The 13,008-nt window shown below is 42.6% G+C and overlaps 1 protein-coding gene across 1 annotated transcript in view; it reads left to right on the top strand.

Moving 5' to 3' along the window:
* The window catches only part of wdr36 (WD repeat domain 36), a 97,718-nt gene that overhangs the window by 47,368 nt on the left and 37,342 nt on the right, over nucleotides 1-13,008 (top strand). Inside the window, exons 11-14 of the mRNA XM_078397027.1 lie at nucleotides 1,466-1,549; nucleotides 1,860-2,014; nucleotides 11,401-11,515; nucleotides 12,703-12,868. Coding sequence (XP_078253153.1) covers nucleotides 1,466-1,549; nucleotides 1,860-2,014; nucleotides 11,401-11,515; nucleotides 12,703-12,868 — 520 coding nt within the window. The remainder of the gene's footprint in view (nucleotides 1-1,465; nucleotides 1,550-1,859; nucleotides 2,015-11,400; nucleotides 11,516-12,702; nucleotides 12,869-13,008) is intronic.

Raw genomic sequence — 13,008 nt, 5'->3', positions numbered from 1 at the left:
GTGGTGTTTTTTAAAAATTTGAATACCAGGGAAAGTGAGCGGGGTTCCAGTGTATTGTTTATTTCAAAGTAATTATAGGCAGAAGATGTTCAAACTTGCCTGTCTTCACTTGTGCAGGAATCTTGTTGCTGAAACTAGTAGTTTCGGCAATTCTTCCCACATGTTTTCCATTCACTGTTCTGGATATCTGCACATTAAAATAAATCAATTTTATTCAAGGGGGTCCGATGACTATCTGTATGAATTTCTAAAAACTTACCGTTTCGAAAATGCAAATTTGTGACCGAGTATTTCTTGAAATAAGTAATTGGGCAGTACAAGGAGTGAAAAAATTCTAATCAAATTTCAGAGGTGAAATGTAAAGTGATACAATTTTTGAGTGGGTTGCATATGTATTGGAATTGCAGCAGAGATCATGCTGAAAATACAGAATACAGAGCTTTATTGTCATTCGATACCGAGATACCGAACGAAATTACATTTCCAACAGTCACAGAACACAAAAAAAAAGAGCACAAGACACACGACCCCAACACAAACATCCATCACAGTGACTCCAAACACCCCCTCACTGTGATGGAAGGCAACAAAACTTCCCCTCTTTTCCCCCATGCCCACGGACAGACAGCTCGACCCCTACCGAGGCGACCGACCCGGTCTATTGAATGGAAATATCTAACTTCTGCATAAATGTATCTACCTGAACTGACAAGATAAATTGATTTAAGAGCTTAACAGACTATGCCTGAATAATTTAGAGAAAGCTGCTGTTATATGTACTGAGCTTTGGTCATACATCTCGAGCACTGTACTTGTTCTGGTAACCATAAACCAACAAATGATCAAAGCTTAAATGTAGAGAAAATCCATAAGACTGTTTCTAGTTGCAGTAGACCTATGTTTTGTACACAGTGCAACAATTTTGCTTTCGATCATAAAAGTAATAGACTGTGGAATAATGTTGAGGTACACAGAATAATGAATTCAATCTGAAAGTATTTCAGGTTTAAACAGTGTCTAAGGCAAAGAAGCAAACATTTCAGAGCAAACAAAAAGTAAAAAGCAACTGCAGTCACTGGAATTGGAAATTAAAACCAAAAACGCAGGAAAAACTCAGTAGATCAAGCAGAAATTTTGAAAAGAGCGCCAGTTGATGTTTCAGGTCGAAGGCCCTTCTTCCATCTTGATGTTGGAAATATTCTTCAGACAGTGATCAATATTTAGAATGGACCTTTGAGGAGGTGGTAGAGCTAAATTTAGTACAAGCCATTGGTGGTCCTCTTTGATGGGCTGAAAGGCTTTACTTATTTGTAATTATAAATCGTTAATTATAAAGCCTCCTGGTCAAATAATGGATGAGTGTGAAAGGAAGAATGGGTGAAAATAGCAGCTGAGTGAATACATATACTTAAAAGTGTAGCTAAGAGTTTTTGTAATAACATTTGTTCTTTCCCTCTGCTTCAAGGTTGCAAGAACAAAAAGAAATCTAAAAAGAAAGGGGTGAATTACATTTTTATGAAACTACCTCCTATTACTAGCTTTGCATCAGGTAACCGTGCAACAATGCAAATACTCTTTTTCTTTTTCTTGGGATGGGGTGATTGGCTTTGAATATTAAACTTGCACCTTTCCCGGATTTAATTTGGTTGACAAATAGGTATAACAAGCAATGTATGTCTATAGTAAGGTTTTTCACCGCATCCTGGTGCAAATAATAATAAATCAATATCAATAACGGTGTTTAAATGTTTTGGTGATGTTTTTACAATTAAACTTATCAATTTTGTACATAAATATAATTTTGTCTTTGAATACATTTCTGATGTGATTAATGAATTTGTTTTGGATTCACATGGTAGAAACCGCACGTCAGAGCTATTGGGATGGAATTGTTGCATGTCATCAAGGATGTCGATTCAGTACAACATGGAACTACCAGAAAGGTTCAATGGGAGCACTCAAATTTAAGCCTCGGAGATGTAAGAAAGGGCACAACCAGAATGTTTATGCCACAGTATGTATTTTTCCAATATTTATTCCAGTTCACCTGATACTCTGTACAGATAGATTTGTGCAGGAAAATAACTACAGATGCTGGTACAAATCGAAGGTATCACAAAATGCTGGAGCAACTCAGCGGGTCAGGCAGCATCTTAGGAAAGAAGGGATGGGTGACGTTTCGGGTCAAGACCCTTCTTCAGACTGATGTCAGGGGAGGGGGCGGGACAAAGAAAGGATGTAGTTAGAGACAGAAAGACAGTGGGAGAACTGGGAAGGAAGGGGAGGGGAAAGAGAGGGACAGAGGAGCTATCTAAAGTTGGAGAAATCAATGTTCATACCGCTGGGATATAAGCTGCCAGAACGAAATATGAGGCGCTGTTCCTCCAATTTGCAGTGGGCCTCACTATGACAATGGAGGAGGCCCATGACAGAAAGGTCAGACTGGGAGTGGGAGGGGTAGTTGAAGTGCTGAGCCACCGGGAGATCAGGTTGGTTAAGGCAGACTGAGCGAAGGTGTGGAGCGAAACGATTGCCAGGCCTGCGTTTGGTCTCACCGATGTAGAGAAGTTGACATCTGGAACAGCGGATACAATAGATGAGGTTGGAGGAGGTGTAGGTGAACCTCTGCCTCACCTGGAAAGACTGTTTGGGTCCTTGGGTGGAGTCGAGGGAGGAGGTAAAGGGACAGGATTTGTGCACGTATTTTAGCTGGAAACCATGCACAATCCTTTTTCTATCTTTATCTTCTACAATATTGTTGTATAGTGATTAAAGACTGTATTTGGCGCAGTGTTTGCCATTTCTCATTCGGACTCGGGCCCAGTACTATAGCATGGACCAGTGCAGCATTTTAATATAATCAACTATTTCTTCAGATATATAAAGATTAAAATATAGGCAGGAGTGGACATTGGACTGCTGGAGAAGTAGTAACGGGGAATAAAGAAATGGCGAATGAATTGAATATTTTTTGCGTCAGACTTCACAGCGGAAGACACCAGCAGCTTACCAGAAATTCAAGAGAGTCAGAGGGCAGAAGTTAGTGGAGTCGCTATTACTAAGGTGACGGTGCTTGGAAAGCTGAAAGGTCTCAAGGTGGATAAGTCGCCTGGACCAGATGGACTAGGATTCTGAAAGAGGTAGCTTTAGAAATTGTGGAGGCATTAGTAGTGATTAGATATTAGAGGGAAGATAGTAGCATGGATAGACGATTGGCTGAATGGCAGAAGGCAAAGAGTGGGAATGAAGGGGGCTTTTTCTAGTTGGCTGCTGGTGACTAATGGTGTTTCGCAGGGTCAATGTTGGGTCTGCTACTTTTCATGTTGTATATTAATGATTTAGGTGATGGTATTGATGGCTTTGTTTGTGGATAATACAAAGGTAGGTGAAGGGGCAGGTAATGTAGAGGAAGCAGGGAGCCTGCAGAAGGACTTTGACAGGTTGGGAGAATGGGCAAAGATGTGACAGATGGAATATAGCATTGCAAAGTGTGCGGTCGTGCACTTTGGTAGTAGGAATAAAGACATACACTATTTTCTAAATGGGGAGAAGATTTGGAAATCAGAGGTCCAAAGCAACTTGGGAGTGCTGGTGCAGGATTCCCAAAAGGTTGATTTCAGGATGAATTGATAGTAAAGAAGGCAAATGCAATGTTAGTATTCATTTCGAGAGGACAAAATATAAAAGCAGGGATGTAATGCTGAGGTTTTATAAGGCACTGGTCAGAGTTCTGGGCCCCATATCTGAGGAGTGATGTGCTGGCTCTGGAGAGGGTCTGGAACAGTTTTATGGGAATGATCTTGGAGGTGATTGGGTTAATGTATGATGAGCTGTTATTGGCTCTGGGCCTGTATTTACTGTAGTTTAGGATGAGAGGGGATCTCATTGAAACCTATCGAAAGACCTGGATAGAATGGAGGATTTTTCCACTATTAGGAACACGTAGGACCAGAGATGAATTCCAGGATGGAGATGAGGAGGAATTTCTTTAGCCAGGGTAAATTGATGGAATTAGCTCATGAATCGATGGAATTTGTTGCGGTGGAGTTAAAAACATTGGGTATTTTTAAAGTGGAGATTGACAGGTTCTTGATTAATAAGGGCGTCAAAGGTTACAGGGAGAAAGCAGGAGAATGGCATATAGAGAGAAAGATGAATTAGCAATGACGGAATGACAGAATCGACTCGATGGGCCAAATAGCCTAATTTTGCTCCTATGACTTATGAACTGTGAAATTTTTCTCTCAAGCTATTTCAATGTTTTCTTGTTCAGTTGTGAATGATATTGTTAATTCTACAGCATCTCAGGTTGTATATGAATTATTCATTCTACCATTGGTTCTGTAAATCTTTTTCTGTCATTACCCAAAGAGTGGAAATGCATATCCAGGCACTCCCTGACCTGCATAATAGACGAATTATGTAAACATAGAAGCATAGAAAATAGGTGCAGGAGGAGGCCATTCGGCCCTTCAAGCCAGCACCGCCATTCATTGTGATCATGGCTGATCGTCCACAATCAATAACCCGTGCCTGCCTTCTCCCCATATCCCTTGATTCCACTAGTTTCTAGAGCTCTATCTAACTCTCTCTTAAATCCATCTAGTGATTTGGTTTTCACTACCCTCTGTGGCAGAGAATTCCACAAATTCTCAACTCTCTGGGTGAAAAAGTTCCTTCTCACCTCAGTTTTAAATGGCCTCCCCTTTATTCTAAGATTGCGGCCCCTGGTTCTGGACTTGCCCAACATTGGGAACATTTTTCCTGCGTCTAGCTTGTCCAGTCCTTTTATAATTTTATATGTTTCTATAAGATCCCCTCTCATCCTTCTAAACTCCAGTGAATACAAGCCTAGTCTTTTCAATCTTTCCTTGTGTGACAGTTCCGCCATCCCAGGGATCAATCTCGTGAACCTACGCTGCACTGCCTCAATTACAAGGATGTCCTTCCTCAAATTAGGAGACCAAAACTGTACACAATACTCCAGCTGTGGTCTTACCAGGGCCTATACAACTACAGAAGAACCTTTTTACTCCTATACTGAAATCATCTCGTTATGAAGGCCAACATGCCATTAGCTTTCTTTGCCTACTGTACCTGCACGACAACTTTCAGTGACTGGTGTACAAGGACACCCAGGTCTCGCTGCACCTCCCCCTTACCTAATATAACACCTTTGAGATAATAATCTGCCTCTTTGTTTTTGCCACCAAAGTGGATAACCTCACATTTATCTATATTATACTGCATTTGCCACGTATCTGCCCACTCACTCAACCTGTCCAGGTCACCCTGCAACCTTCTAACATCCTCTTCACAGTTCACACTGCCACCCAGCTTTGTGTCATCCGCAAACTTGCTAGTATTGCTTCTAATTCCCTCTTCCAAATCATTAATATATATGGCAAACAGTTGCGGCCCCAACACCGAGCCTTGCGGCACTCCACTCGCCACTGCCTGCCATTCTGAAAAGGACCCGTTTACTCCTACTCTTTGCTTCCTGTCTGCCAACCAATTCTCTATCCATGTCAACACCCTACCCCCAATACCTTGTGCTCTAATTTTACTCGCCAATCTCCCGTGTGTCAAAGGCTTTCTGAAAGTCTAGATACACTACATCCACTGGCTCCCCTTCATCCATTTTGCTTGTCACATCCTCAAAAAAATCCAGATTAGTCAAGCATGATTTCCCTTTCATAAATCCATGCTGACTTGGACTTATCCTTTTACCGCTATCCAAATGCACCGTTATTACCTCTTTAATAATTGACTCCAGCATCTTTCCCACCACCGAAGTCAGGCTAACTGGTCTGTAATTCCCCGTTTTCTCTCTCGCTCCTTTCTTGAAAAGTGGGATAACATTAGCTATCCTCCAATCCACAGGAACTGATCCTGAATCTATTGAACATTGGAAAATGATCACCAATGCGTCCACTATTTCTAGAGCCACCTCCCTGAGGATCTTGGGATGCACACCATCAGGGAGACCCAGGGGATTTATCATCCTTCAGTCCCATTAATCTATCCAATACTATTTCTCGCCTAATGAAAATTTCTTTCAGTTCCTCTACCCCCCTAGATCCTCTGTCCTCTAGTACATCTGGGAGATTGTTTGTGTCTTCCTTAGTGAAGACAGATCCGAAGTACCTGTTCAACTCTTCTGCCATTTCCTTGTTACCCATAATAATTTCACCCGTGTCTGCCTTCAAGGGACCCACATTTGACTTTTCTACTCTTTTTCTCTTAACATATCTAAAGAAGCTTTTACTGCCCTTTATATTCTTGGCCAGCTTCCCCTCGTACTTCATCTTTTCAGCCCGTATTGCCCGTTTTGTTACCTTCTGTTATCCTTTGAAAGTTTCCCAATCCTCTGGCTTCCCGGTACTCTTTGCTGTGTTATACATCTTTTCTTTTAGTTTTATTCCATCCCTAACTTCCCTTGTCAGCCACGGTTGCCTCCTACTCCCCTTAGAATCTTTCTTCCTCTTTGGAATGAAATGATCCTGTGTCTTCCGGATTATGCCCAGAAATTCCTGCCATTGCTGTTCCAACGTCATTCCTGCTAGGATCCCTTTCCAGTTGACCATGGCCAGCTCCTCTCCCATGCCTTCATAGTCCCCTTTGTTCCACTGCAACACTGACACTTCCGATTTAACCTTGTCCTTCTCAAATTGCAGATTAAAACTAATCATATTATGATCACTACCTCCAAGCGGTTCCTTTACCTCGAGTTCTCTTTATCAAATCTGGTTCATTGGACAACACTAAATCCAGAATTGCCTTTTCTCTGGTAGGCTCCATTACAAGCTGCTCTAAGAAACGTGCTTACGTAAACAGTTCACAATAGGTCGTCCCGTTTCCTGAATGACATGTGTAATTGCAATGGTGGATGGCAAGGGCTTCCCATCCGCTTCATAGATATAAAAACGTCGTCCAGGTTTTTATATTCAGTTTCAGCCACTGTCAATGTGACACTGGGAAGGCGAGTGGGAATGAGTGAGGCGGTTAAGAGCAACTCCTGGCTGAGCCTCTGACATCTTCCACAAGGTGCACCAGCAAGCCCTTCTTCTCTAGCTGCTGCACTGTCCGGTTGACGTTTTCCTGTCAGCCATCACTTTGTCTGCTCTGCCGCTTTGTCTGCTCTGCCCTTCCCTCTCTACCGCCGCCTCCACCTTCCACCTTGTGGAAGATGTCGGCGACTGCGGGGTAGAAGGAGGAGGCGGTGCCGGTGTAGGGGGAGCTGACAAAGTGATGGCGGACAGGAAGAAGCGGCAGCAGGTGAGAGGGGAGGAACCCCATAGTGACCTAGCTTGTCCTGTCGGTGGCGGCAACCTGAAGAAAGCGTTTTTGGCCAGTGGTTACGTCAACCACTGACTGTTTGGAACATGGTAAAGAAGCACTCTGGTGCAGACCGTGGCAATGGCGCCTAGTTTTATGGTGAAATGACACAAAGTGCTGGAGCATGTGAGCTTGACGGCACCAGGCCTCTACTCGCTGGAGTTTAGAAGAATGAGGGGGAGGCTGGAAGAAAGAGAATAGTGAAAGGCTTGGATAGAGTAGATGTGGAGAGAATGTTTCCACTAATGGGAGAGTCTAGGACTAGAGGTCATAGCCTCAGAATTAAAGGACATCCTTTTAGGAAGAAGATGAGGAATTTCTTTAGTCAGAGGTTGTTGAATCTGTGGAATTCTTTGCCACAGAAGTCGACGGAGGCAAAGGCAGTGGATATATTTATGGCAGGGATAGATAGATTTTTGATTAGTACGGGTGTCAGAGTTTATGGGGAGAAGGCAGGAGAATGGAATTAGAAGGGAGAGATCGATCAGCCATGATTGAATGGTGGAATAGACTTGGTGGGCCGAATGGCCTAATTCTACTATCTCATGATCATGAATTCAGCAGGCTGATCAGTGTGAAGGGATTCGATCCAAAATGTCATCTATCCATGTGGTCCAGTGAAGCTGCCCGACTGGCTGATTTACTTTGTGTCGCTTTGTGTATTAGCTAGTGTTTGCAGTTCTTTGTTTCTACAAAGTTTTATGGTGTATCTGACTCGTGTAAAATCTAAGCATGCAGGTACAGCAGGCAGTGAAGAAAGCCAATGGCATGTTGGCCTTCATTGTGAGGGGATTTGAGTTTAGGAGCAAGGAGGTCCTACTGCAGTTGTACAGGGCCCTGGTGAGACCGCACCTGGAGTATTGTGTGCACTTTTGGTCTCCTAATTTGAGGAAGGACATTATTGCTATTGAGGGAGCGTAGCGTCAGTTCACCAGGTTAATTCCCAGGATGGCAGGACTAACTTATGATCAAAGAATGGGTCGACTGGGCTTTTATTCGCTGGAATTTAGAAAGATGAGAGGGGATCTTACAGAAACATAGAATTCTTAGAGGATTGGACAGGGTAGATGTAGGAAAACTGTTCCCGATGTTGGGAGAGTCCAGAACCAGGGGTCACAGTTTAAGAATAAGGGGTAGGCCATTTAGGACTGAGATGAGGAAAACCCTTTTCACCCAGAGAGTTGTGAATCAGTCAGGCATGTGAATTTTCTGCGTTTTTTAAATCTATTTCCGCGCTTTTTGCATGATATCTGCGTTTTTCACTTTGCCAAAATCAGATTTACCAATGGAGAAATCGGATTGAAGAAAAAAAAGAGAAAAAATAGAAAATAAACGATGTATAGCAGCGTTACTCAACCGGGGTTCCCCTGAACACTAGTGTTCGCTTGGGGTTCCGTGAGAAATAGCCGCTAATCATTGTAATCTGGACAAAATTACGAGAGCTCACTTGAAATCTCCCCGCCCTGGAAGTCTCCCCGAAAATGTTGCACCTCAATAATATAGTCAATAGTCATTTATTTGTCACATACACATAAATGTGTAGTGAAATGAAAAATTACCCGCAGTTCAACAATAAGACCAATAAGAATAATCAATAAAAATGCAATAACACATACAATCATAAACTAACACCAAACAAAAGAAACATCCATCACAGTGAGTCTCCTCCAGTCCCTCCTCACTGTGATGGAAGGCCAGAATGTATTTTTCTCCTAGGCTGCGCAAGGCAGCCAATCTCGACCTCATCGGGACTTCCATGGCCGATCGGTGGGTTGAATTTGCAACCTGCGGCTGGGGTTCTGGAACTGCAGCCCAGCTGGACCCAGCATATCTATCCTCATAGCCGACTTCCTTGGCCGGCTGGATAACCCAGCAAAGCTCTGGAACCAAGAGTGCCAGAAAATCAGTGGTGGAACTGTAACGAGTAAATATTAAATTTAAGTGCAAGATTATATAACTAAATTAATTAAAATAATAAAAATGTTATTAGTATACAGTGACATATTCACATTACTTTGTAATGTTTCTTTTTACTTGGAAATGCACTAAAAGAGGCTTGAAACTGGTAATTTTGTGTGTACATTTTTTTTTTAAATCAAATTTTTTGACCCTCGCTGTGCACCGCTGTTTTCCTCTTTTTTTAACCTCACTCACATGCCTGATCAGTGGAATTCTCTGCCACAGAAGGCAGTGGAGGCCAATTCACTGGATGTTTTCAAGAGAGAGTTAGATTTAACTCTTAGGGCTAAGGGAATCAAGGGATATGGGGGTAAAGCTGGAATGGGGTACTGATTTTGGATGATCAGCAATGGCTCAACTGGCCGAATGGCCTACTCCTGCACCTATTTTCTATGTTTCTATGTAACTTGCATAAGAATTTACGGAACATAAATCAGGGAGACAGGGAGTGTCTGTACATCCAATCACAAGAAGTCGGGCGAAACACAAGATATAATTTCTTTTAATCCTGTTAAACACAATAATTTTTTATGTATTTATAAGAAAACATTGTTTATACTATCAAATTACTTTTTTTATGTGAGACGTTCACAATGCATTGATGACCCTAGGTCTCATTGAGTGTGAAGGTGGTTGTATGCATTTGGACGATAGTTGTCCACACTGAAGTGCTGACGACCATCTCCTTGTTGAGGGCTGGGGAACAACTGGAATAAAGAATAAGGCATGCGTAGGAGACGATGTTGCCCCAACAATGTTTGGGGCAACAGAAAATGGACATCTGTGTTTAATTTATGTTCAAAAATGTAATTAAACAGAGATAAAATTACAAAGCAGACCTCCCAACCCTTCCGAATTTGGTGGAAAGTTTCCGCCTTCTTATTTCATTTCCGCCATTCCGATTTCGCCTCACATTTTTCCGCAAAAAGCATGCCTCGCCACTCGCTCTGCCCCTCGACCCACTCCGTAGCTGCCCGGCCTCGCCGTTGGCCTGGCATTGCTGCTTAGAGTGAGGCGTGTTGATGTTGAGAGGTGATGGGGGTGGGTTGGGGTGTGGGGGAGGGGGAGTGGGGGGGGCAGAGGAAGGGAGGGGGAGGGGGGAGTGGCGGTGGTGTGGGATTGGGGGAGGAGGGGTGGGGCAGGGGGAGGGGGGAGTGGGGGGGCAGAGGAAGGGAGGGGGAGGGAGGAGTGGCGGTGGTGTGGGAGGGGATTGGGGAGGAGGGGTGGGGGGGAGAGGGAGTGGGGGGGATGTGGGGTGGAGGTGGGAAAGGGGGACAAGAGGGGGAGGGGTGGGGGGGGGAGTGGGGGGATGGGAGGTGGGAAAGGGGGACGAGGGGGGGGAGGGGTGGGGGGAATGGGGGGGTGGAGGTGGGAAAGGGGGACAAGGGGGGGAGGGGGAGGGGTGGGGTGGAGGAGGGTTGGGAAGAGGGGGGCTGGGGGGGACATGGACCATTGTGATTTGCTGTTGACCACTGCAGCAAGTATGTCTTCAATGAAATTAGGTATGTGCAGTTTTAAATGAAATTCTTCATAACGTAGTCATACATTTTATGACCATTGTTTTTTTTATTCAATACCAAGATAATTGGGATGTGTAAGGAAAAAGCAAAATAGAAAAAGAAAGTTGTTTTTTTTGTGTTGTGAAAAGTATTTCTGTTCAATAACCTTTCTATAAATAGCAGAATATACTTATGATAGGCCCGACATTGTATATGTAGTCCAAGAACTACAGACTGTTGGAAATAAGTCATTTTTCACACATGAATGTAGCGCGACATGTACGCGCATTTGGCGTGCATACTTTTTTTGCTGAAAAGTTGCATTATGTGCCATATTATGAATTTTGATCTAAAATTCTGAATTTTGTACATCAAAATTATGAATTTGTAAAATCAAATGTTGGGAGGTCTGACAAAGTATAAATCACAGTTGCTGAACTCTTCGAAGAAGCTTAACTAACCCAAGGGAGCAAGGATGTAATGATGGAAGTGTGCAACCTGTATTTGTTTTCAGAAATCTATTGTGCAGTTTGCTGTTGCATGAATGTATTTCAAAGCAATACTGACCATTCAATGAAAGAATTTTGTTGATTTTTTTGTTTAGGCTGTGGAGATCACATCTTGTGGAAATTTTGCTCTTGTTGGCCTTTCTTCAGGCCATGTGGATGTGTATAATATGCAATCGGGCATCCACAGAGGACGGTATGGTAAAAGCGAGAGTAAGTATGAAGTAGAGGAGTTTTTATTTAAACTGGATTTTTTGGTCAACTTTTTAAAGTTCTTTCTGAAGCACAGTGCTTCTTGATCCTCCTCCTGTTGTATAGATGCTGGTAATCCACCTGTACCTTTCCCAAATCTTGATTTGCCTGGACCTAAATGATGGAATAGTAGATAATGTCTATGGAGAAACCATGATCTTGTTCTTTTCATTCTTCCACCTAAGTGTGCTCACAGATGACCAGTTGAGGACTGGAAAATACAACTGTATTGAGTAGTAGAAACAAGGAACTGCAGATGGTGGTTTACAAAAGAAGACTAAGTGCTGTAGTAACTCAGTAGATCAGGCAGCATCTCTGGAGTACATGGATAAGTAAAGTTTTGGGTTGGGACTCTTTTCCAGATTCCAGACTGATTTCAGGAGGGGGTGGGAGAAAGCTGGAAGAGAGGTGGGGCATGACAAAGCTTGGCATGTAATAGGTTAGTGCAGGTAAGGAGGATTATTTTTATAGTCAGATAGTTGCACAAAGGCCAGACGTGAAAAGGCAAAAGGAGTGAGAGAAAAAAATTGGAGTTGCAAATTGTGAGGCTATAAGAAGGAAATTAGGTGTAAGGTGAGAGTTCAATGTGTAGTTACCTGTACTGAGACCAGGCCAGTGTTCCATCTCAATTAGTGTATTTCTCAAGATTAACCTGTAGGTCAGACTGTGAACCAAACCTAAGTTACTGAATTGGAGTTTCGATGCTGCGTTTGCATAGATGCCATTGTGTACCTATGTAATGGAATTCTCTTGTCTCATTATAAAACCAGAGATTTTGCCTGATCTTGACAGATGTTAAATGAGATTTTGAAGCAGGTTCTTCGAATTGCTTTTCTATTTATTAAATTGAATAGATATGTCCTCTTTGAATTAATAGCATATTAATTGGTTTTATTATTTTGATGTGTGTTGTAGAGGTAGTTCTGCTATAATGCGATAGTTGAATTCCTAAGAAACGTTGCATTATTGAAAGCCGTGTTTCAGAAGAATAAACTGTATTTGTCTTCAAAGCACAGATTTGGTGGATTTCCCGATGGCAACCGCACTCTAACTAATGTGGCTCGCACAATGCAGATGGTGTTCCCCAATCGAATTAGACCCATTGATCTTGCAAAAATATTAATTCCAATTCCGTTTCATCTCTTCAGCTCATCATGGCCAAATACGAGGAGTCGCTGTTGATGGACTGAATCAGCTCACTATTACAGCTGGTGGAGATAAACTAGTCAAGTTTTGGAAGTTTAAATCGAAGGAGTTGGTTTATACAATAATACTAGATTCATCACCAGCCACCATTTTGCTACATAGAGACAGGTGGGCAATACTTTTTTTCCAATTATTTTCTTGAATTCTGCGTGGAATTTTATTACGCGTTTTTGTGGTCTCGTACAAAATGGCAATGAAATGCCAAGATTAAAATAGTCTGGGCAGCCTATCCTGTACAGGTACTCCTC

Source organism: Rhinoraja longicauda, chromosome 3, assembly GCF_053455715.1.
Source record: "Rhinoraja longicauda isolate Sanriku21f chromosome 3, sRhiLon1.1, whole genome shotgun sequence".
NCBI lineage: Eukaryota > Metazoa > Chordata > Chondrichthyes > Rajiformes > Arhynchobatidae > Rhinoraja > Rhinoraja longicauda.
The sequence above is the reverse complement of the archived record's forward strand: the minus strand, read 5'-3'. Positions and strand labels throughout refer to the sequence as shown.